Source organism: Spinacia oleracea, chromosome 4 (assembly GCF_020520425.1).
Source record: "Spinacia oleracea cultivar Varoflay chromosome 4, BTI_SOV_V1, whole genome shotgun sequence".
NCBI lineage: Eukaryota > Viridiplantae > Streptophyta > Magnoliopsida > Caryophyllales > Amaranthaceae > Spinacia > Spinacia oleracea.
In genome coordinates, this window is record NC_079490.1 from 71,905,590 (window position 1) to 71,931,524 (window position 25,935).

The window sequence follows — 25,935 nt, forward strand, 5'->3', positions numbered from 1 at the left end:
TCTCTTTTATGGACTGGTACGCAGGCTACAATCAGATTCCCATAGCAGAGGTGGACATGGAGAAAACAACCTTCATCAATGAGTGGGGTACATATTTCTACACAGTTATGCCGTTTGGACTAAAGAACGCGGGGGCTACTTATCAAAGAACAACCACAACCATCATAAGTGACATGATTCACAGGGAAATCTAGGTGTATGTCGACGACATGATTGTCAAATCCAAAGAACGTCAGGAACATACAACATTGCTTTGAAAATTCTTCAACATACTCAGGCAATAAAATATGGGGCTCAATCCTCAAAAATGCACATTCGGGGTAATGTCAGGCAAGTTTCTCGGACATGTCATCAGTTCTCGGGGAATCGAGGTTGATCCTTCCCAAATCAAAGGCATTCTATACATGAAGCCACCAGGGAATGAAAAAGAAATTTGGGGGTTCCTTGGAAAATTACAATACATAAACAGATTCATATCAAAGCTCAGCATGATTTGTGAGCTAGTATTTCGAAAACTCCGCAAGAGTGAGCCTAAGGTATGGGACGAAGACTGTTAACATGCATTTGACACCATCAAGAGTTATTTAGTGTTGAAGCCAAAAATATTGGGCATCTCGCTCACGCTTTATCTTACAACGATTAACTCAGGAGTTGGGCCTATGCTCACCTAAGAAATCGAAGGCAAAGAAAATGCAATGTACTATTAAGAAGCTACTCGAGTATGAAACCGGATATACTCAACTCGAAAGGCTCAGTATCGTCTTGGTTTGGGCCACAAAGAAAGTCATACATTACATGCTCTCCCATACAGTGCATGTAATTTGCAAAGCAGATCCTCTCAAGTTCCTATTCGAAAAACCGGCTCTCAACGGGCGGCTATCCAGATGGTTGGTTATGCTAGCTGAATTTGATCTAAAATACATGCCTCAAAAGTCTCTTATTTCCTTGCACACTTCCCTATCGAGGCAGAAGAGGAGAATTACGACCTACCCGATGAGCAAATTTCTAATGACAAGCGACGATAGCTGGTTGTTGCACTTTGACGGTGCCTCCGATCAATGCGGATGCGGTAGTAATCCTAGTAGCTCCTCACGGCACTAACACTCCAATCTCAGCAAAACTACAAATCAATGTTACAGACAATGTGGCCGGGCATGAAGCCTGCATTATGGGTCTGGAAGCCGCCATAGCATTGGGTATCCAGAAACTTCGAGTGTACGGGGACTCTTCCCTAATCATCAACCAAATTTCCGGCAAATGGAAGGTCAGAAGTGAAAGTTTGGCCCTTTATCAGTCCTATCTCAAAAAGATGTCCGAACAAGTGGAAGAGCTTCGTTACACATACCTGCCCAGAGAAGAAAATCAGTTTGCCAATGCACTGGCAAAACTAGCACCAATGATCAACATTCCAAATGGCATGGATGAAATTTTCCTTACAATTGAAACCCGTTAAGAAGAAGCATATGTCTGTTAGGTTATGATACATATGACAATTCATAAATCATGCGGAAAAACCATTTAGCCAGGAATACATATTATTTACACATAATCATATAGCATAGTTTAGATGCATACTCTTTGTTGCGTGCCTTCCCTAGCTGCGCCCGAACCGAACAAGAACAAGTCTTTAGGACTCCAAGTGTCGTCCCTCCGTAGATAGTCCACAGCACGTCCGGATCCGCCTTAAGATTGACCAACTAGAATCGCCCTTAAGGTACTAAAGATTTTCGGCACTTATAGTCAAGGAATGTGTCTGAATTTTCTCTCAAAAACTCACTTTGAATACTTGAATAATCTATGAAAATATGTGACCCTAGGCACCTATTTATAGAGTTATGGAAAGGGTTTTGGAATCCTATTAGGATACTAATTTATTTAATTATAACCCTACTAGGACTCTAATTAAATAATCATTATCTAATAGTTTTAGGATTTAATCACACTTCGAATCCCGATTGCTTCAGGATTCCCGCACAAGCATTGCACGAGCACCGTACACCCGCGCAAGCCTTGCGGCCCACGCTAGGCGCACAACGCTCGGCCCATTGCTGTGCTCTTGCGCGCGCGCCCAAGGCCTTGGCTGGGCCTGGCCTTGCGCTGGGCCTGGTCGAGGCTTGGCGTGCGATGGTGCGCGTTGGCTCGCTGGGCGACGGCCTGGCTTCGTGCTGGGCCTTCGTCTAGCGGGCCTCGTCCGATGCTAATTCGTACGATACGCTTCCGATTAAATTCCCGATTCCGGAATTCATTTCCGATACGAACAATATTTAATATTTCCGATTCCGGAATCAATTTCCGTTTCGAACAAATATTTAATATTTCCGTTTCCGGAATTATTTTCCGATTCCGATAGTATTTCCGATTCTGACAGTATTTCCGTTTCCGGCAATATTTCCGATTCTGGCAATATTTCCATTTCCGATAATATTTTCCGATACGTACCATGTTTCCGTTTTCGGCAACATCTACGACTTGGATAATATTTATATTTCCGATACGATCCATATTTCCGTTTCCGGCAATATCATCGTTTCCGGAGTATTCATTTCTTGCCTGTGACGATCTCAGCTCCCACTGAAACCAAGATCCTTCGATTCCGAATATCCATAGATGGAGTATTTAATGCCATTAAATACTTGATCCGTTTACGTACTATTTGTGTGACCCTACGGGTTCAGTCAAGAGTAAGCTGTGGATTAATATCATTAATTCCACTTGAACTGAAGCGGCCTCTAGCTAGGCATTCAGCTCACTTGATCTCACTGAATTATTAACTTGTTAATTAATACTGAACCGCATTTATTAGACTTAACATAGAATGCATACTTGGACCAAGGGCATTATTTCCTTCAGTCTCCCACTTGTCCTTAGGGACAAGTGTGCATTTCCTAATTCCTTTGTCGCTCGATGCTTGCTCTTGAACATAAGGTAAGAGTTGTCATCCTTATTATGTCCAGAGGTGTTTCTCGGTTTCAGAGTTCAACTGATCAAATAAACAGATAATCATAGCCTATGATTCATCCGAGCACGGCCATGCATTTCACAGTTTCTAGCTCTCCGAGTGGCCTTGTACAACTTTTAAGCATCTCATCCCGATTTATGGGAGGACAATCCCAATCTTGCGATCTTGAGATTAGACTTCGTTTGATAGGTGATTACCTGAGCGTTGCCTTTATAGCCTCCTTTTACGGTGCGACGGTTGGTCAACGTCAAAGCAACCAGTTCTCAAACAAGTAATCTCAAATCACTCAGGTATTGAGGATTTAGTGTCTAATAATTTTAATGAAATTTACTTATGACAGATTTTCATCTCTTACAGTAAAGTTTCATAGGTCTTGTCCGATACTAGTCTTCCCAAAGTAAGTATCTATGCAAATGATTATGACATTGCCATGTCCACATAGTTCAAGAAACAGAACTACTAGTCATCTTGCATTCTAATCGTCTAACATTTTCTATGCGTCCAATTTTATAGAAAACTCCGACCAGGGACCTTTTTCAACCTTTGACATTCAAGTTCACTTGATAGACATTTCTTAGTCACAGGACTGGTCCTGACAGTCTATCTTGAATATATCGTCAAATTGAAGGGACTCATCATTTAATAAACCACAAATTAAATGGAAAAATGAATTCTTTTCATTTATTGTGAATGATTAACCAATAATGTTTTACAAAGATTTAAACTCTAAAACTTTAAAACATTAAACAGAGACATCAAAGCCATTCTCCAATATGCTTGATTCCCATAGCTGCAGTGTGCGAGTTGTGCTTCGCTTGCGGCAGAGGTTTAGTCAATGGATCTGATATGTTGTCATCAGTTCCAATTTTGCTTATCTCGACTTCTTTTCTTTCAACGAACTCTCGTAGAAGGTGAAATCTACGAAGTACATGCTTGACTCTCTGGTGGTGTCTAGGCTCCTTTGCCTGTGCAATAGCTCCGTTATTGTCACAATACAGGGCTATTGGTCCTTTAATGGAGGGGACTACACCAAGTTCACCTATGAACTTCCTTAGCCATATAGCTTCCTTTGCTGCTTCATGTGCAGCAATGTACTCCGCTTCAGTTGTAGAATCCGCAATGGTGCTTTGTTTAGCACTTTTCCAGCTTACTGCTCCTCCGTTGAGGCAGAAGACAAACCCAGACTGTGATCTGAAATCATCTTTGTCGGTTTGGAAACTTGCGTCCGTATAGCCTTTAACAATTAATTCATCATCTCCACCATAGACCAGGAAGTCATCTTTGTGCCTTTTCAGGTACTTCAGAATGTTCTTGGCAGCAGTCCAATGCGCCTCTCCTGGGTCTGATTGGTATCTGCTCGTAGCACTGAGTGCGTACGCAACATCCGGGCGTGTACATATAATAGCATACATTATTGAACCAATCAATGATGCATATGGAATCCCATTCATTCGTCTACGCTCATCAAGTGTTTTGGGGCACTGAGTCTTGCTTAGAGTCATTCCATGAGACATGGGTAGGTAGCCTCGCTTGGAGTCTGCCATCTTGAACCTATCAAGCACCTTATTGATATAAGTGCTTTGACTAAGTCCAATCATCTTTTTAGATCTATCTCTGTAAATCTTGATGCCCAATATGTACTGTGCTTCTCCTAGATCTTTCATCGAAAAACATTTCCCAAGCCAAATCTTGACAGAGTTCAACATAGGAATGTCATTTCCGATAAGTAATATGTCGTCGACATATAATACTAGGAAAGCAATTTTGCTCCCACTGACCTTCTTGTATACACAAGATTCGTCTGCGTTCTTGATGAAACCAAAGTCACTGACTGCTTCATCAAAACGTATATTCCAGCTCCTGGATGCCTGCTTCAATCCGTAGATTGACTTCTTTAGCTTGCATACCTTTTTAGCATTCTTTGGATCCTCAAAACCTTCAGGCTGTGTCATAAACACAGTTTCTGTTAAAACGCCGTTTAAGAAAGCAGTTTTGACATCCATCTGCCATATTTCGTAATCGTAATATGCAGCGATTGCTAACATTATCCGAATAGACTTTAGCATTGCAACTGGTGAAAAGGTTTCATCGTAATCCACACCGTGGACTTGCCTGTAACCTTTTGCAACTAATCTAGTTTTGAAAACTTCAAGTTTCCCATCCTTGTCCTTTTTCAGTTTGAAAACCCATTTGCTTCCAATGGCTTGGTAGCCATCTGGCAAATCGACCAAATCCCATACTTGGTTTTCAGACATGGAGTCTAATTCAGATTGCATGGCTTCTTGCCATTGCTTGGAGCTAGGGCTCGTCATAGCTTGTTTGTAAGTCGCAGGTTCATCACTTTCAAGTAATAGAACGTCATAGCTCTCGTTCGTCAAAATACCTAAGTACCTTTCCGGTTGAGATCTATATCTTTGCGATCTACGCGGGGTAACATTTCTAGATTGACCATGATTCTCACCAGATTCTTCTAAAGATCTCTGAGTTTCATCCTGAATGTCATCTTGAGCATTCTCTAGAGTTTGTTGTTCGACTCGAATTTCTTCGAGGTCTACTTTTCTCCCACTTGTCATTTTGGAAATGTGATCTTTCTCCAAAAAGACACCATCTCGAGCAACAAACACCTTGTTCTCAGATGTATTGTAGAAGTAATACCCCTTTGTTTCCTTTGGATAGCCCACAAGGATACATTTGTCAGATTTTGGATGAAGTTTGTCTGAAATTAATCGTTTGACATATACTTCACATCCCCAAATCTTAAGAAAAGACACATTTGGAGGCTTTCCAAACCATAATTCATATGGAGTCTTTTCGACAGCTTTAGACGGAGCTCTATTTATAGTGAGTGCAGCTGTATTTAGTGCATGTCCCCAAAATTCTAATGGAAGTTCGGCCTGACCCATCATTGACCTGACCATGTCTAGCAAGGTTCTGTTCCTCCGTTCCGACACACCGTTCCATTGTGGTGTTCCAGGAGGAGTCAATTCTGATAGAATTCCACATTCTTTCAGATGGTCATCAAATTCATAGCTCAGATATTCACCGCCTCTATCAGACCGCAGTGCCTTAATCTTCTTGCCTAATTGATTCTCTACTTCACTCTGAAATTCCTTGAATTTGTCAAAGGATTCAGACTTATGCTTCATTAGGTAGACATAACCATACCTACTGAAGTCATCAGTGAAAGTGATAAAGTAGCTTAAACCACCTCTAGCATTTGTACTCATTGGTCCACATACATCTGTATGGATTAAACCCAATAGTTCATTTGCTCTTTCTCCAACTTTAGAGAAAGGTTGCTTTGTCATTTTGCCAAGTAAACATGATTCGCATTTACCATAATCCTCTAAGTCAAATGGTTCTAGAATTCCTTCCTTTTGAAGTCTTTCTAAGCGTTTCAAGTTTATATGGCCTAATCGACAATGCCACAGATAGGTGAGATCTGAATCATCCTTTTTGGCCTTTTTGGTATTTATGTTATATACTTGTTTGTCGTGATCTAATAAATAAAGTCCATTGATTAATCTAGCAGATCCATAAAACATCTCTTTAAAATAAAACGAACAACTATTGTCTTTTATTAAAAAGGAAAATCCCTTAGCATCTAAGCAAGAAACTGAAATGATGTTTTTAGTAAGACTTGGAACATGGAAACATTCTTCCAGTTCCAAAACTAGCCCGGAGGGCAACGACAAATAGTAAGTTCCTACAGCTAATGCAGCAATCCGTGCTCCATTTCCCACTCGTAGGTCGACTTCACCCTTGCTTAACTTTCTACTTCTTCTTAGTCCCTGTGGATTGGAACATAAGTGTGAGCCACAACCTGTATCTAATACCCAAGAAGTTGAATTAGCAAGTATACAGTCTATAACGAAAATACCTGAAGATGGAACGACTGTTCCGTTCTTCTGATCTTCCTTTAGCTTCAAGCAATCTCTCTTCCAATGCCCCTTCTTCTTGCAGTAGAAGCATTCGGATTCAGAAGTGGGTTGACTGACCTTCCTCTTTACAGATTTGGCGCCAGTTTTCTTAGTTGGGCTGGCCTTGTCGCCACCTTTCTTAGCATTCCTCTTCTTTCCAGATTTCTTGAACTTGCCCCCACGCACCATAAGCACATCCTGCTTATCACTTTTGAGCGTCTTTTCAGCGGTCTTCAGCATACCGTGAAGCTCAGTGAGCGTTTTGTCCAGACTATTCATACTGTAGTTCAGTTTGAACTGATCATACCCGCTATGAAGAGAATGGAGGATGGTGTCTATAGCCATTTCCTGAGAAAATTGCTGATCCAGCCGACTCATATTCTCAATGAGTCCAATCATTTTGAGAACATGTGGACTTACGGGCTCGCCTTTCTTAAGCTTGGTCTCAAGAATTTGCCTATGAGTCTCGAATCTTTCGACTCGAGCCAGATCTTGGAACATGTTCTTCAACTCACTGATGATTGTGAAAGCATCTGAGTTGATGAACGTTTTCTGCAGATCCGCACTCATGGTGGCGAGCATTAGACATTTCACATCCTTGTTGGCATCAATCCAACGATTGAGGGCTGCCTGAGTGACCCCGTCGCCTGCGGCTTCGGGCATCGCCTCATCTAGGACATACTCCTTTTCTTCCTGCATAAGAACTATTTGCAAGTTCCTTTGCCAGTCAAGGAAGTTTTTCCCGTTCAACTTCTCCTTTTCGAGAATTGATCGAATGTTGAATGAATTGTTGTTTGCCATATTAAAAACTACAATTGAAAAGAATAAACAAATAAATAACCATTCACAGTTTCTCTTAATAAACTTAAATTCTAGCATACATGCATAATTAATTGTTTATTAAGAATTTTATTCAAGTTATGTGTTCCGGCAGGTGTGAATAAAATGATTCCAAGATCCTAAAATCATTGAAGAACTAAGCACAGTTTGTCGACTTAATCCTAAAACATCTTAGGTAAGCAAAAGCCTTTTGCTAATAGTCTAGAAACTATTCTTGGTTGATAGGTACGTCTAAGAACTTATTAGGTAAACCTATCGATTTTGCCACGACATAAAAGGACTCCTTACTTATATCGTTGAGTTTCACCAAAACTAACATGTACTCACAATTATTTGTGTACCTTGCCCCTTTAGGACCAATAAGTAACACCTCGCTGAGCGAAAACTATTACTAGATTGATGTAAAGGATATCCAAGCAAGTGTATATTTTGGCATGGCACCTTTTAGCTCAATTTTTAAGTTTGGAACTTAAGGCTCTTACTATGTTGGTTAGATTTTAAGTGAACTAAAATCCTTAATCATGCAACATAATCAAGCCATAATCTTATGCATAATTAAGACATATTTAAAGCAATAAATAACTTAAAGCATGCATAAGATAAATGTGATCTAGTATGGCCCGACTTCATCTTGAAGCTTTGACTTCAAAGTCCGTCTTGAAAATCTCCGTGGGAGGCACCATTTTCTTCAAATAGGATAAGCTATAACTAATTACAACTATTTGATGGTATGCAGACCATATTTGAATTGAAAAATAACTTTGGTACTTTAGACCAATTACATTCAAATTAATGGTGCGCAGACCATATTTTCTATCCTATTTGGGCCATACTAGTCACTTTATAACCTGCAAAACAGTACATATACAATATATACCATTCACCCATTCATTATCATGAATGGCCCACATAGCTGGTTAGTAAAACACATTATGCATCACGTAAACATTTGCAGCAATTAATCAAGGGCACCAATAATCTACCAATTATTCAGTCCTTATTAATTCTAATCAAGTTGTTTTAACCTTAAGGATTTGTAGACCTAATCAAGAGTTTATGACTAAAAGGGCTCCCACTTAAACCAATAAATTTATATGCTTTACTAATTTTAAACATAAAAATGTATTTCTAGTCTAACCGGAAACATACAAATTTAATTAAAATTTAAAGCTCATATGAATTTATAATTGAATCCAAAAAGTTTAATTTAATTTCAGTCGTATTTAAATTAATTCATGATTTTAATTTTAGTAAAATAATTAGAATAAATAAAATTTATTATAATTACAATATTCAAAATTAAAATCCAAGAAAATAATTTAAATTATTAATTTTTTTTTTAAAATTACGTAAACTGAAAATTTCAAATTAAACATTCAAAACGATCTAATCGCAACGCAAACACCCTACGCATCGCACGCCCATGGGCCACACGCACACAGCCATCGCTGGCCATGTGCGCGCAGCCCATGCGCTCGTCGCATAGCTGCTGCATCTTCCCATCGCAAGCCATCGCACAAGTGGTGCTCGCTGCGCGCGCGCCAGCGCTCGACGCACGCGAGCCATCGCTCGCTGTGCGCGCTCGCCAGCGCTTGCTGCGCGTGCTCCAGCGCTTGATGCACGTGAGCCATCGCTCGCTGTGCGCGAGCAATTGCGCGCGATCAACGCTGGGCGCAGCGCTCGTGGCACGCGAGCTTGCGCTCGCTGCGCGCGAGGCTGTGGGGTTGTGGCGCAGCTCGCTTGCTGCCCACACGCGACTGCCATGCCTTGCCTTCGCCCATGCCCATTCATCCATAGCTCGTGGCCCACGACACAAGGCAGGGCTGCTGCCTTGTGCTCGTGCACCATGCCCCTGCTCATTGCATTCGTGCCGCACGGGCGACGAGCTCCCTTGCTCGTCGTCGCATGCCCGCACTATACAACACCCCTTAAGGGTAACACGAAGCGTCCATTGCTTTGTGCGTGCAAGTTATATGAACGAATCGCATAAAATTTTAAAATTTATATTTAAAATTAATGACAAATTAACAAATAATATTAATTTCATAATTTTAGGGCGAAAAATCGAAAATTTATTATTCAATTGAGTTCCGATTATCATGGATTCAAGCCTAGGTCATAAAAATTTAAAATTTATCATCAATTTACAATTTTTATGGTGGTTTTTAATCATAGGTTTCTAATTAAATTATAATTAATTATGAAAATCAAATTAATTCTAAATTATTCTAATTTTCAACAAATTAATCATAACTACAAATTAGATTGCATAATTAACAAGGCTAGGCATTCAAACTTGTTAAACATATATAGTAGGTCAATAAAAAATTCAAGATTTATCAACAAGAATCGCAAATATTTAATTTAACATCTTAAATTTACGAAATTTTGCATTCGAAAAACTAAAACCTTCGAAAAGTCATAGTTAGGCTTCGAATTTGAGAATTCTGGGTTCGGCAGAAAAACACTATTTTTGTCAAAATTTTAGAATCCTTTTACATGCGGAATTGACACAAATATCACTCGATTTGGATGAGTAACGAAGAAACTGCCGAAAAACTGCGTACGTATAATTAAATAAACGCAATTTGCAATTAATTAACAATTACGAAAATTAATCACCCCTTTTAATTCTTGCAAATTTGTAATATTTAACCATGTTCATGCAATTTAGATTATGAAAATAATAAGAGGCTCGTGATACCACTGTTAGGTTATGATACATATGACAATTCATAAATCATGCGGAAAAACCATTTAGCCAGGAATACATATTATTTACACATAATCATATAGCATAGTTTAGATGCATACTCTTTGTTGCGTGCCTTCCCTAGCTGCGCCCGAACCGAACAAGAACAAGTCTTTAGGACTGCAAGTGTCGTCCCTCCGTAGATAGTCCACAGCACGTCCGGATCCGCCTTAAGATTGACCAACTAGAATCGCCCTTAAGGTACTAAAGATTTTCGGCACTTATAGTCAAGGAATGTGTCTGAATTTTCTCTCAAAAACTCACTTTGAATACTTGAATAATCTATGAAAATATGTGACCCTAGGCACCTATTTATAGAGTTATGGAAAGGGTTTTGGAATCCTATTAGGATACTAATTTATTTAATTATAACCCTACTAGGACTCTAATTAAATAATCATTATCTAATAGTTTTAGGATTTAATCACACTTCGAATCCCGATTGCTTCAGGATTCCCGCACAAGCATTGCACGAGCACCGTACACCCGCGCAAGCCTTGCGGCCCACGCTAGGCGCACAGCGCTCGACCCATTGCTGTGCTCTTGCGCGCGCGCCCAAGGCCTTGGCTGGGCCTGGCCTTGCGCTGGGCCTGGTCGAGGCTTGGCGTGCGATGGTGCGCGTTGGCTCGCTGGGCGACGGCCTGGCTTCGTGCTGGGCCTTCGTCTAGCGGGCCTCGTCCGATGCTAATTCGTACGATACGCTTCCGATTAAATTCCCGATTCCGGAATTCATTTCCGATACGAACAATATTTAATATTTCCGATTCCGGAATCAATTTCCGTTTCGAACAAATATTTAATATTTCCGTTTCCGGAATTATTTTCCGATTCCGATAATATTTCCGATTCTGACAATATTTCCGTTTCCGGCAATATTTCCGATTCTGGCAATATTTCCATTTCCGATAATATTTTCCGATACGTACCATGTTTCCGTTTCCGGCAACATCTACGACTTGGATAATATTTATATTTCCGATACGATCCATATTTCCGTTTCCGGCAATATCATCGTTTCCGGAGTATTCATTTCTTGCCTGTGACGATCTCAGCTCCCACTGAAACCAAGATCCGTTGATTCCGAATATCCATAGATGGAGTATTTAATGCCATTAAATACTTGATCCGTTTACGTACTATTTGTGTGACCCTACGGGTTCAGTCAAGAGTAAGTTGTGGATTAATATCATTAATTCCACTTGAACTGAAGCGGCCTCTAGCTAGGCATTCAGCTCACTTGATCTCACTGAATTATTAACTTGTTAATTAATACTGAACCGCATTTATTAGACTTAACATAGAATGCATACTTGGACCAAGGGCATTATTTCCTTCAATGTCCATGCTATTGATGATGTCGAGCCTGACAAAGACGAGCCTTGGTTTTAAGACATTCTAAGGTACCTACGAACTTCCGAATATCCACCACATTTTTCAAGAAAAAATCAAAGAGCTTGGCGCCTTCAATCAGCAAACTTTGTCCTAGAAGGTGGCATCCTATACAAAAGGTCTCCCGACGGCCTCAACCTCCGATGTGTTGAAAAACACGAAGCACAAAGGGTCATGGATACCGTACATGCCGGGGTCTGTGGCACTCACATGAATGGGAAGATGTTTGCTCTCAAAGTCATCAGGGATCGGTATTACTGGACTACCCTCGAGCGGAACTACTACTTCTTTGTCAAGAGGTGTCCTCAACCACAGTCTCAACAAATAGGACACCTCTTGACAAATACAACCTACAAATATCCATACAAAATCCCACATACACATATGGTGTTGACCACAAATTTCAACATTGGGTATTCAATAGAAGCATGCATCTTCAAATAGTCAAAGCAAAAATCCTTAACCAAATAGTCTACACTAACTTCATCATGGCAATCATATCTATGGACAAAACTATCACCAATAATGCAATCAATCACACCAAATCTTGAAATATTAGCCAAGTAATCAATAAATCTAATCATAGAAGATTAGAAAAATCCTAAATGGACAAGCAAAGTGGAAAAGAAAATATAAAAAGTGCCTATTTTTAGGGGTTTTGATTAAAGAGAAAACAAAGAAAACAATTCAAAGAAAATCAGAAATTAATGACTATAAAATAAAAGTAAGAGTTAAGAATTTTATAATGAAGCTTCAAATTCAAGATTAGGGAGAATCCCAAGCATAAATGAGAAATCAATGAATTTCTTCTCTTTTCTCTCTGAAAATAAATTCACGCTATTTTTGTTCAAAACTGAGGTAAAATAAAAATTCCCTTAAAAAAGCTTTAAATAGTCCCGCAAAAAGAAGCCTGCGCTGACAGCAGGTTGGCCGAACAAGGAAAGAGTTCGGTCGAACAACAAGGTAGGTTCGGTCGAACCAATGGCAGGTTAGGCCGAACACAACAAGGATGGAAATCTCTCCAGCACTTCAGTTCTCCCAAACCGGAGGGATTGTTAGCCCGGACAACAGGGTAGGTTCGACCTAACAAATGGAGGGTTTGGCCGAACAAAACAAGGATCAGGAGCCTTCAAAATTGAAGTTCGGCCGAACATGATGGACTTCTTAGTTTCAAGACTTCTTCTTCGCTTCGACTCTTCCTTGGGATGATGTTGACTTCCGCTGACTTTCCCGTCCGCTTTACCTATTTTCCTACACATTAACACACCTGTGAAAAGCAAAATCTTGCCCAAAAAAAAGAGGGAAAACAAGGAAAATGATGTTAAATGGGAGTAACCGAGTCAACCAAACAAGGAAAAAACAAGGGAGACTAAAACAAGCATAAAGAGTGATACACAAAACAAAAACAAGAAGAAAAAGAAGCAAAATACTACCCTAGCAGTGACATAAATGTCACTCATCAGGGTTCCCGAGAAAACTCTCTCCGACGCTCAAGTCAGTTCTTGTAGAAAGAGAAAGTAGAGAGAGCGAGAGTTTCGGGAGTAATTGCATACCTGAGTAAATGATTAGGTGGGTCATATTTATAGTAATGTAGGAGGGCACTATTAGTAAATATGAGCAATTGTAGGGGTATGAAATATTGCCTACTAAAGGCTCAGATTTGGGCCCCGAGATTCTGGTCTGAGCCCATTATAAGGTTTTTATTTTTGGGTATTTGAGTAATTTCCTTATAAGGGGTATTTTGGTAATTTTCTTGTGATAAAGGGTCTCACTAAGGGGACCGAACATAACTAATTAACCATGACCCCTTTTTTAAGAAAATCGGAGATTCATTCAAAGGTAAATTTGCCAAAAACAACCTTTTATAACCAGAATTTTGCGATAAACAACCTTTTAAAAACCAAATTGGCAAAGAAAGACCCTTAAACTAATATTTTTATTGCGAAAAACAACCAAAATCTATTTTTAGGCGTTGACTGAGAAATTCCGGTCATTGGCTCTTCAATTTTGCTAAGCACACCCCTTTTGCCTCCAAATTTCCCTCTTAAAAGCAAAAATAATCCAAAAAACAAATTAAAAAATCTCTTACTTCTTTCTTCTCTTTGTTCTTCTTCCCCCAAACTCAATTTCCTCTCTTTCTGCTCAAAAATAATTATAGAAATGGTTGGTACAAGGTTCATTTCTTCTCAATTCTCCAACGTAGGTCGACTATCTACATCTACATTTTGGTCAGTCTGGTGTATTAAACTTGTGAAATTGTAATGTAGGAAAGTTAGGGCTTTTCCCCCAAGTGGTTGAATTTGAATTGATTTGGCTGAAATTGGTGTGAGAGAGTGCCGGCTAAAAACTCAATTCAAGATCTCCAAAGCGCCATCACTCTTCTGTTACTCCCTTCTCCTTCCCTTTGATTCCCCCTTTCTACCTTTCTCTCTTCTCCAATAGCTCATTTGGAAAACCCTAAGTCAAGAGTTGAGAGATAGATTGAGTGCGTAAAACTATCAATTTTAAGGTAGAATCACAACATGAATTTAAGGAGAAATGATTGGTAGACTTGTCTTGTATTGGAGATTTGTTTCTATTGCATTTCTTGAATTGCTAACTTGTATGTTGATTTTGGATTGTGTTTGTTGTTGAATTCATTGGTTATATTAATTATTTTCTTCTTCGAATCTATTAGCATGCAAACTTTCATGAGAATTCTTTATTACGTTTATGTTTTTTGAGTGAGTGGTATAATTTGTGTGGCAATAATAGATTTCGGTACTTTCAATTATACTTATCGGAACGGTTGTTCTAGTGCTTAAATGTTTGAATTTTCTTGAAAGGATTAGGACTTTAAGGTGATGACTAATGAGTATGATGATGGTCAGTGTGAAAGGCAGAGAGAATTTGAAAGGTTTTGCAGAGTTTTTTTTTTAGGGTTATCATTTGCTTTATATATGGGAGTTTGGAGGAAACTTGGGTGTAAATAGGAAAAAACAATAACATGTTCCATGCACATGGTAAGTCAATTGCTGAAATTCCTCAATCATCGCCTGAAATAGGTTTTGGTTGTTTTTCGTAAATTTGTTTAGTTTAAGGTCTTTCTTCGCAAAAAACTTTAAAACTGTTGTTTCTCGCAAAATCCGGTTATAAAAGGTTGATTTTGGCAAATTTTCCTTGTTTTAAAGATTGGGACTTTAGTTGTAATTTGCAAAAATTAATTGAGTTAAAATCAATTGAGTTAAAATGGTGACAAAAACCCAAAAAGGTGAAGAAATAAATTTAAATTTTGTTGGAAGATTGACAATAGAAATGAGACAAGAACTGGACAAAATGAGATTGAAGGCTTAATCCTATTAAAGAGGAGAGAGAAAAATGAAATGGGATGTAATATCATCCCTTATATAGAAGGTCAAGATCAGAAGGAGAGAGTGATAGGAGGGTCATGGTGGCGGTTCAGTTTTGCGGTGAGTCTGTGATGGTGGTGGGCTGTGTTAACATGACCATCTCATTCTTTTTTTTATATAGTCAATTAGTCATACAACAACAACGCCTGGATTTTAGTTGGTTTTCGACCCGGCAGGCATTACATGGGTACATGGTATTACTTCAATTGTATGAGTTACCTCTAATGCCTTTATCAATGGCTCTCTCCACTATGACCAGCTGCTCCAAGTTGTTCATTTATTGTCAAACCTGACACTGTTACCTTGTCAAAGTATAAGAACAAATGGTAATGACTTTGATTCTAGTTCGAAATTCGTCTAGCTCTATAACTTTCTCAAATCTTTACATTATTGAAATGTACAGCGCTTAAAAACTTGATGTATGGCAATCCCGATGCTTACATTTACATTTCAGCTGCAATTGTTACTGTCAACCTTCTTTGCGACGGCTTTTCACCAAAAAGTCAAAAACCAAAAAAATGAAGAAATTGGCTAAATTGGCTAAACAAATGATATTGTAACATTAGACAAACAACTTAGCAAATCCCTGCCTTCCACGGGCATATGAACAAGTATCATTTAAAGAAATAACAAATGAACATATATAAGGTCTCCACAACTAAATTTCATACAAGTTTTGACAGTTTGACATGAGATGGTCAACCGGGAATATGTGCACAAGTCACAAATTTTTAACTAATTTAACAAACAAACCACACTATAAGATCAAACAACAAAGAACAGCAGAATTTCCGGCACTGTAATTGGATTGAATTCGTAATGCAACATATTTTAACCACAGCATGCCCCACTTTGAGAAGTTGATGCGTCTCTACCAGTTGCATTTCCTTGTATACCTCCATATCCAACTTTAATTCCATAAGACTACACAGAGAAGAAAATCTTAGTGGCAAACTCTACAAAGCCTACATACCCATTGATAGTATCCACACCAAAAGCCAAATATTTAAAACAAACAAATAGTCTATTCGAGGATGCACACAATATATTTATTTACACCATGATGATATTACATTTAGCTTCCTGAGTAGCTATTGGAATGATACAAGTGCGTAACATAAAAAGAGACCTATACATGATACATGTCACAAAAGTTTAAATTCTGTTAAATTTTTTGTCCCCATTCAAAAGTAGTTTATTTCTTAATTTTATAAATAATTATTAAGTTGTAACCATCGTCTTAGATGAATCCTGCTTTTTGATTATTCGGGAATAATCCCAAGTTTTGGAGAGACCTTCAAATAATCAACAAGTGTTGATAACACTGCAAACTATTTGAAATCACATCTCCAAAAATTGTTCCTTAACAATTAAAAGGTACACATAAGTTTAAATAGGGGGAACTGTGGTATTATTCACGTCAAATTTTCCTACGGAGTGTAGTAATTGCTTGTGCCACATTATTTTGAGCCTCTTGTGAGTTGGGACACTTGAAACGCAAAGTCCCTATTTCTGAGCAAGGAATTGACAGTATCAAATTCTATTGTATTATCAGAACAACCCATATTATATAACAGTGTGAATAAGCAAAAATTGTTCAAACTAAGGCACACCAAGTAATAATATGCACATCATGTCCAAAGAAACTTTGAAAACAAATGAATAAATCTTGCCAAGTGAACAAGGATGACACATCAATGACACATTCAGCATAGATCTTGCCAGGTGAATAACTAAATTCAATCATTCAAAGCAATGGAATGATGGATTTACCATATGAAACTATAAATCAACCAAGAAAAGCGTATAGCAAGAGGACAGAGTACAAAAGATTACAAGGTAATCCACTTCCTTCAAATCTTCTCAAAGTGAATAAATTCTTAAAAAGCCCTGCCTGACTCTGCCTACAAGGAAGCCAACAAATTTGCTGTCCCACAGAGTATCAAACAAGACATCAGCTCCAGAAATACAGCCATTCCATTCCAAGTACCCACCATATAATCCACAATTTCACAACGCATTAATGCCAACTAAAATGGCATATCACATACCAATTGAGGTTGGCATGAGTGGTTAAGGGCCTCTTGCTCCTTAACCAAGGTCTGGGTTCGAGCCTTGGGAATGGAAAAAATCTCAACTGGGAGGGATGCTGCCCATAGAGGTACCCATGCAAACTCCCGCGGGAGATTAGTCCACTCGCCGAAGGCGGTGGGAACTCCTCGTAGTAGAACCAAATAAAAAAAATGGCATATCACATTACAGATGACCTCGTGATTTTTATTGTAGTAAAAAGCCAAAGAGTACATATGGCACAGTCATCTGAGGGGAAGGAGCAGGATGATCCTAGAAGAAACTGAAATGACACAGGAAAATCTAAGGGAAACTTCGCAAAAATCGGCCACATTAGTCACGGCCAAGGGCTGTATTCTAAGAAACATGTATCAGGCCCAAAGCCAATTTCCCGCCCCTGCCCCAAACATGTGTTCCCATCAAAAGGAGGATTTGAAGTGTGCTTTCCCCGCTTTACCTTACCCTTGGTCCTTACCCCAATTGTGCAAGTCTGTGTACTTCCTACTTCAATGAGAACCTGGTGCACAATACCTTACCTCTTTGAATTTGATGTTTGTTCATTTGTTTGTTCATCATTAATTGAATAAATACATCATTAATTTGATGTTTGTTCATTTGTTTCTTGTAAAGCTTCACCATCCAATCTTCCTTTCCAAAATTTCCTTTGTTAGCTTCTTTACCTCTCTTTTGATCTTGACTAATTAGGAGTACGGATTAAATAGGGACCACCCCTAGGCCCAACTATGATCCATCGTCCTTGAGAGGGAGATTGTTGTTATTAAAACTTTTTTGAAAGGGGGCAGACAAAGCAAAGAAACAATTGTTAATACTTGATAGTATAAGCTTGGTGTATATGTAACTTTTTGGAGTTCTGAATTGTTGTTTTAGCCACCTTATTTTTGGGTTGATGGAGTTATTATTATTTATTTTTTAAAAGCTAAATTGGCGTTATTATCACAAACCTCAAGTACAGTTTTTCATGAGATATTCTTGGATGCAAAGAAGAGCTAACCTCATTTGACACATCAAACACCCCATCCTGAATCTTCTTATAGATTGTAGCAGCAGTTTTTATGAATGCCTACACATAACAGAGTTATCAGACAATAGATTATGCAGAATATGGCATTCTTTAAAAGAACTTAGTTCACATAATACATTATAGTGAAAGAATGAATTGGTCAATAACGTTCATGAAAAGCATTTAAGTACCTCCTCAACATTTTGAGCAGTTTTTGCAGAACACTCCATGAATATCAATCCATGTTCCTTGGCAAACTGTTCACCTTCCTCGGTGCTTACTGCCCTCCTATGAGCAAGATCACATTTATTACCTATAAGCATGATTGTCATGTTTGCATTAGCGTGTTGCCTTGCATCCTCCAGCCAACTTGCAAGGTGATTAAAAGTCTCCCTCCTGCAAGAACAACAGCAAGGTTTCATATACCTGGTAGTGGTATTATAACCTATATTTGTATCCCAAATTAAGCATTGTAATATAAAAGGCCACATGTAAGCTATCTCCATAATTCGCTGATTGACCAATCCCTAGATTTTACAAAACCAACTGGAAACCACCAGTTCCATACATTCCGCTGACATCTCTTACCTTCTATACTGATTTCAAACAACTGTCCTGTCAAAGAAATAAAAACAACAAATATATTTATATACAAGTATCCGGAGTACATGTTCACGGCAGGAGTTCCTTTTCAAATTTTCTAGTACTATCCTTCAAAAAGTGGAGATCCTAATCAGGGAGCTATAATTGCTTTTTTTTGGCAGGGGAAACGGGTAGGGACCATTATAAAAATGACACGTAATGAAGTCGCCCATTAACATGTTAGGTTTTGTTAACACTATTATCTCCCGCCCCCCTAGATTTTGTCAGGACTTGCTCCTGGAGGACTACGGACCTCATGTGGTTGTAAATTGATCTTTTATGTTTTTTCTAATGTAATCCTGCTTTGCATCAACAAAAAAAAGTGCTCTGTAATTGCTAATAAGAGTAAGATATGCTGTGAAAACTAGAAAACTACTCCACAATCCTAGCTAAAAGGTTACCTGGTGATGTCATAAACCAGAAGCGCGCCAGCAGCCCCTCGGTAGTAGGATCGCGTGATAGATCTAAAGGATTCTTGACCAGCCTATAGCAGATACAGACGTCAGAACTTATAATAATGAAGTTATTCACTATTTGAAGACAGTAATATATACCGTATCCCATATTTGCAACTTAATGGGCTTGTTATCAATTGTAATCATTCTGGCACCAAACTCAACACCAATGGTCAAGTCATGCACAGGCTGAAACCTCTTATCAGTGAACTGCAAAAGAAGACATGATTTCCCGACTCCTGTAGAACAAAAGATGATTGTGTTAATTTTGGCATTGCCTCTATCATAGGTTATTAGTAAATTAAACAAGGAAAATTTGGTAAATACAACCTAATAAAGTTTCATATTTGCCAATTACAACCTCAAACTTCTAATTTTGTCAATTACAACCTTAAACTTATACATCCATTGTAAATTACAACCCATAGTCATTTCAATAAAAAAATCACCGATATATAGATATAAAATTTCTATTAAAAAAATTAAATAGAAAAATAAGAATTAAGACAAAAAAAATCAAAAATAAGAATTAAAAATAATCGAACAATATTTTTTTATAGATTATGTAATTTTTTTAACAACATTATGACATAATATTTCCGCGTTTTTTGATGGAAAATGACATCGGGTTGTAATTTAAAATGGATGTATAAGTTGAAGGTTGTAATTGGCAAAATTAGAAGTTTGAGGTTGTAATTGGCAAATAGAGAACTTTATTAGGTTGTAATTGCCAAATTTGCCATTAAACAAATAAATTCAACTGCAATCTGTAAAACATAAAATTGCTGTACAACAAATGCATACATCTAGTGAACACGATTTCGTGACGTTTTCAAGAACACAAGTAAGAACAACTCAACAACCTCCCCCCAACACCCCAAACATTCAAAAGCATGGTCCTTCTTTCCCTTCCCTTTTCATGACCCTTGTAACCAAACCTCAACATACATTAAAGTAAAAAGTTCATCAGCAATAATTCCAAACATTTCATAAGACAGCGGATAGCCGACAATTTCTCATATTCATTCTTACTCTTAGGCTATAAATAACCCCAAATATGTCATGTCCAATACAGAATTTGGGATACGGTAGATTTTTTTTGTTTTTAAGAGATATTCTCGATCAGCTGTTTGGCATCCTTGGGCAGAACAACTGCACCTCAACATAAACAATTAAGAAGATATAAGCATGTTCACATCCAACCAATATCTTCCCATTTATAATGGCAGCTTAACTTTGGTTCAATGGCATATAATAATATCTGCATCACTTAATAATTAAAATCGAATTTTCCATTCTTTTCACTTCTTCACTTTTAGTTTTTCTTCATGGGGGTGTTTAAAGGAACAAGGTGCAAGGTGTCCTCAAATACATGACGCAACCGTGCAAGACAGAGATGGAAACTTGTGCATGAGAGACTTGAGGTTCAAAGTTTTGCAAGAATGTGTATAGATTATTCAAAAAATTAGCTTCTGGTTGTTTGAGGTTTTAGCTAATTACAAATAGGCAGCTTCACATCTATAACTGCAAAGAGGTGGCCTATAACACAAGTTGTAGCTACTTTCTTATAAATTTGAAAGATAATCTTCTCTGTTACATACATCATAATGTTAGTTAAATGGCGATAATGTACAAACAAACTCATCAAGTTTTGCCCAAAGTTAGGACTATCACTAGAATATCCATTATCAACCAACCCTCTTTACTTATAAACTACTCGTATATATCTATAATTAGATTTACATGAAATCTCAAGCCAGCACACAAAGAAAGAATAAAAAGAACAATCACATTTGCATCTGTTACATTTGAAGAGGACAAGCCATAAAAGTTTAATGAGTATAAGCTAAATAAACCTATAAATTAACCAGTGAAGACACTCCATTCCTAAAAATGCTACCATTCCTCTCCAGCCAAGTCACCCAAAAAACACGCACAGAAAAGTTAGTGCCTGAAATCTCCCAGAACTCATATATGTAACACTAACAAATGGCTCAAAACAGTCAGCAGAGTACTAAGCTAATCCTAAAATACCCTAAAGAAAAGCCTCTATCACAGATAAGCTGCTGTGCAATGGAAGAACAAATGTTTCCCACCTTTGCACTAGCAAAATACTATACAAGGACATGGAGGATTGCTCAGGACCTGCAGATTTTCGAAAGAACTGAGGACATACAAACTACAAATCTCCAAAAATGCTTTCATGCTTCAGAACCTTAGTTTTCCAAGTTAAACTATAGGGAAGGCTGTGAGTTAGGAATAATTTGCAGATGGCTATAAAAGAACAACACCTGAGGTGTCGACTGAGAATCCCTTATTTTTCCAAGTTTATCAAATAGCAAGTTAGTAAGCTCCCCCAACTCTTGATCATACAGATCTTCTGAATTAAATATTCCAATGATAAAGCATCCCCACATCCAACCAATGGAGGAAATAGAAGCATGATGAACTATGGATAATGTATAGAAGCACGGAAAAAGTATACTAAAACGTCCCCCCCCCCCCCCCCCCCTTCCACAAAGACACACATGAATACAATGTGGTACCTTTACCCAACCAAGGGAAACATACTACAAAATCTAAAATATGAAGGAAATAAATTTCTAAAGACTAGTGTAGTCAACATGAGTCCTGTTTTTGCATCCAATTCATTCTTCTTGAAGATAACACCCTGTATCATAGAAAACCACATTCTTGTAGGAAGCACCGCAACCATATTCCACAATGAGATGATCTTATACACAAACTTCCTTAGGCTTATAAACACATTCCCAAGTCTCAATTCATAAATACAGTCTCTAATAACCCTCTCGATCCTATTAACCACCCCCCATTGGAAGATTAAAAAGGGATACAAAGTACATGGAATAATTGAATAACAAGCTTTAATAAGCATCATATGCCCCCTTACAAGGATTTTAGAACAACCTGGACGAGGGGATGATCCATAAGCCCTTAAAAATCTCAACTGGGAGGGATGCTGCCCATCAAGGTACCCATGCAAACTCCCGCGGGAGATTAGTCCACTCGCCGAAGGCGGTGGGAACTCCTCGTAGTAGAACCAAAAAAAAAAAGTCATAAGCCTTTCTCCACCCACCTAGCGTCCAAGAAACCTTCTCAATGACTGATTCCCAAAACTCCTAGTCCTAGGATTTCCATAAAGGAAGTCCAAAGTAATTAAGGGGTAAGCAACAGACAACATAGTAACATACCTCACCAAGGAAGAGAGTATCTAGCACATGGGCTCCTACAAGTACCGGTGAAATAAAACCTGGATAAATAAAACCGAAGACAGAAGATCAACTTAAAAAACTGACATCTGACAAACATAAAACAGGTTTTCAAAATCCTCACGATCACTACTGATTAGAAGAGAACAGACAGAGATACCACCACCATCTCAGCGTAAAACCAATTTTACAATCCCAACCCCTCTCCCCTCAACATCATTATTATCAAAACATCACCACCTAAGCAAGAAAGAAGACAGGGCCACGAGAAGTCTCAAGCCACCTCTTAGTCACACTCTAAGAGAAATAACCTCCAAGTAACAAGTTCCGAATATGCACATTGGAGCTCTTCGCTCGATGTCCCGGGCGAAGGACGCTTTCAGAGAATCTCTTCCGCGAATGAAAGCTTCTTCACCTCTGCTCTGAAACTCGGGAACAACTAATGTTTTTCTCTCCATTATCTTCCTGTATACCAGACCAACTAGCCAGAAGCCAGTAACCACTCCCTGTAATCCTTTTCCTGTTCCACCGAGTCATCAAAATTTACCTCAGGTTAGAAGATACAGAACCCCTCCCCTCCACCCCTTCCACCCCCCCTCTTCAATCTTTTCCCAAAAAAGAGTACATTCCGAAACCTCTGGAATGTAACCACATTCGATCCTTGCCCTTGGATGTGAACAATATCAAATTCCATACACTTCCACACTTCATTCTCACACTCTTACTAACATGATCAAAACAGAACCTCAACTGGGTTCAGTCAGCTAAGATGAATGCCCACTGGAAGACACAAATCATATAAGACGTGCTTTGCTCCATCTTATGACGGTACAAAATCGTTCTACCCTTATTCTTATTCATGCATATCTTTGACATTTCTCACCAAAAGCCAAATCAACCATAAATGCAGCAGCACTTAATTACGGCAATATCACACGAAGAAACCTGTGTTAACGCAGCAGTTTCAATGAAATTCCTCAACAATACCGAATTAGGCCCGTGAGGCCGTGCCAAATCTCACCATAAACCTCATACCAGTTTCGCACTGAAAAGCCATTATTAAAATAACTCGAGATCTACCAGATTTTATGTTCAAACACAGAAATTATCAACAACTTGTCAAACCATACAATAATCGAATGCGAATAACCTAAACCTGCAATTCCTTTGCCATGCAAAACAAGTAAATTTTTTCCAATTAATCAACACAACAATAATACTCAACAAAATAAAGACAGTTGTCTTTAACAATCAACTTGCTACGCGCAATCAACAAATTAATCAGATAAAATTAAATATTAAGAATTTTCAATATCATCAAACAAATTTCGCATGATCATCAATTGCAGAAATAAAAAGAGAAATAAAAAAGTTACCGGTATCTCCTATGATGATGTATTTGAAAAGGTAAGCGTATGACATCTTTCGGCGAATATACAAATCCCTAATTCGTAAGATCAATCAATGAATTGATCGAAGAAGTGGTAGATTGATTATAGAAAAAATTGAAAGGAAATTAGGGCGACAGAGAGAGGAGAGATAAGAAGTCAAAAAGAATGGGAGTTCCTTCCTTTCTCCTCTTCCTACAGCGAAGAGGACACCTTTTGAAACGCTGGCTTGAATCGAGATATTATTTAAGATACGTACGGACTTTATTTATACTTCAATTTTTTTTTTTTTTTTACTTGGAGGGGACGTATATTTCTTTCTTAGCTAATCATTTTTATTTGACGGGGCAGATGATCATGTATGCTTGTTCGCATTGTTGCCGACCTAAAAATCAGGAAGTTATAGATTGCCAAATAGATAATACTAAAAGTGTGGAACGGGTTATAAGTGTGACAGTGGCATTAAAACAAAGAAATTGGGGACAGAGTTGTTTCAACTCTCAAAAATCACGGCCAGGAGCTTCATCTTCCTCACCTCCCCAACTCCCTAAACTAAGGTTGACAAAACGCCTTTAATTCTTCCATTATAACTCATTTTTAAGTTTCTACTTCCAACAATGTTTACCCTGAATGATTCCTTGCCGGAAAAGGTGTTACTTTGAGTGTATTAATTGTAAGGGTTGTTGAAAAAAAAGGAAAAAATTGAATTGAAGTGATGAAAAGGGAAAATAATAGGCTTTGAAAGAGAGCAATTAAATGTTGTATTAAGGAATTTTCAAGCATGGATTCGACAGAAATGGGTGAGGGAAGCGACGAATTAAACGAAGAAGAAACTCTCGAATGGAGGTGGGAACCTGCTTTATCCGACGGTGAGGTAAATGGATCTTTATTGTCATTGGATTTATGAAATGTATGATAAAGTCAGGGTTCTTGTTCATTGAATTTATGAAATGTTGATTGATTCATGAGTTATTTAGGGTTTTTGGTTTCATGGAATTTGGTGTTCTTCATGATTGAATTTAATTTTCAATATGAAGTAAAACACGTTAGAAGCATTATTTATGTTGTGTAATCTATTTAAATTTTAATTTAACAAATAATATATGTTAAAATCTGAAAAAACATAGCTTAATTTGATGGATGGTTCTAAATAAAACTGCAAAAAGATCGAATGTGATGGTTTAAAATTATTGATACTAGTAAATTTGTTATTAGTAATTGGATGGTTTTGGATGTTATTGAAAGAGGGTAGTGATGGTTTAAGTACCCCGAAAAAGAAAATGGCAGTGCCTTTCTTATGGGGATGAGAAGGAAGTTCTCCAATTGAAGGTTGCATTGCTTTATCCTGATTGGGAGGATATTGATGAACCATTTAAGACCTATGAGAGGCAAAAGGGGTTTGGTGTAGTACGTTGTAGTGGTTCATTCAAGTGTAACTGTAGCCAAACAAATGATGTGTCTGATAAAGAGAAAGAAAAATTAAAACAAAAGCATAATTCATTGTGGACTTATGAGTGCTATGGTATGCCAGAAAGGAAGCGCAAGGTGAATGGGGCAATGTTTCCTCTGATTCGCAGCTTCATGAAATAGTTGCTAGTGGCATACGCCAATCTATGAAATGTTAACATCTAGTACCTGTATATGCAATTATAAATTGGTAAGGGTAGTGGGTGATACGTAGAGCATTCACGAAACATGCTAATCATCACCCGACCCCTGGAGAGTCCAGAACAGTTGCTTCATACCTGAAAAAAATTTGAACGACAATCCTCTGAAGGAAATATGTCCTTCACCCAAGGTGCATTAGTCCAATACCAAGGTTCAGATTAATTACGAACAATTAATTCAGTGAGATCAAGTGATCGGAATAGCTAGCTGGA

The 25,935-nt window shown here is 38.2% G+C and overlaps 1 protein-coding gene across 1 annotated transcript; it reads right to left on the reverse strand.

Moving 5' to 3' along the window:
• Positions 1-15,824: 15,824 nt before the first annotated feature.
• On the reverse strand, positions 15,825-24,423 carry LOC110775039 (ras-related protein RABB1c). Its single transcript, XM_021979643.2, has 6 exons — positions 24,044-24,423; positions 19,537-19,676; positions 19,384-19,466; positions 18,532-18,736; positions 18,332-18,400; positions 15,825-16,173 (listed from the first exon to the last, which is right to left on the reverse strand). Exons 1-6 carry the CDS (start codon positions 24,087-24,089, stop codon positions 16,081-16,083), a joined length of 636 nt encoding a protein of 211 aa, XP_021835335.1. The 5' UTR covers positions 24,090-24,423; the 3' UTR covers positions 15,825-16,080.
• Positions 24,424-25,935: the final 1,512 nt, after the last annotated feature.

What these genes read in the sequence shown, in the direction of transcription:
- LOC110775039 (XM_021979643.2), bottom strand. Translation starts at nt 24,089, where the DNA reads ATGTCATACGCTTACCTTTTCAAATACATCATCATAGGAGATACCG. An exon ending in CTGGTTTATGACATCACCAG is followed by an intron (nt 18,737 to 19,383) that starts GTAACCTTTTAG and finishes TTGTTCTTGCAG; the next exon opens with GAGGGAGACTTTTAATCACC. An exon ending in TGTTTGATGTGTCAAATGAG is followed by an intron (nt 16,174 to 18,331) that starts GTTAGCTCTTCT and finishes TTCTCTGTGTAG; the next exon opens with TCTTATGGAATTAAAGTTGG.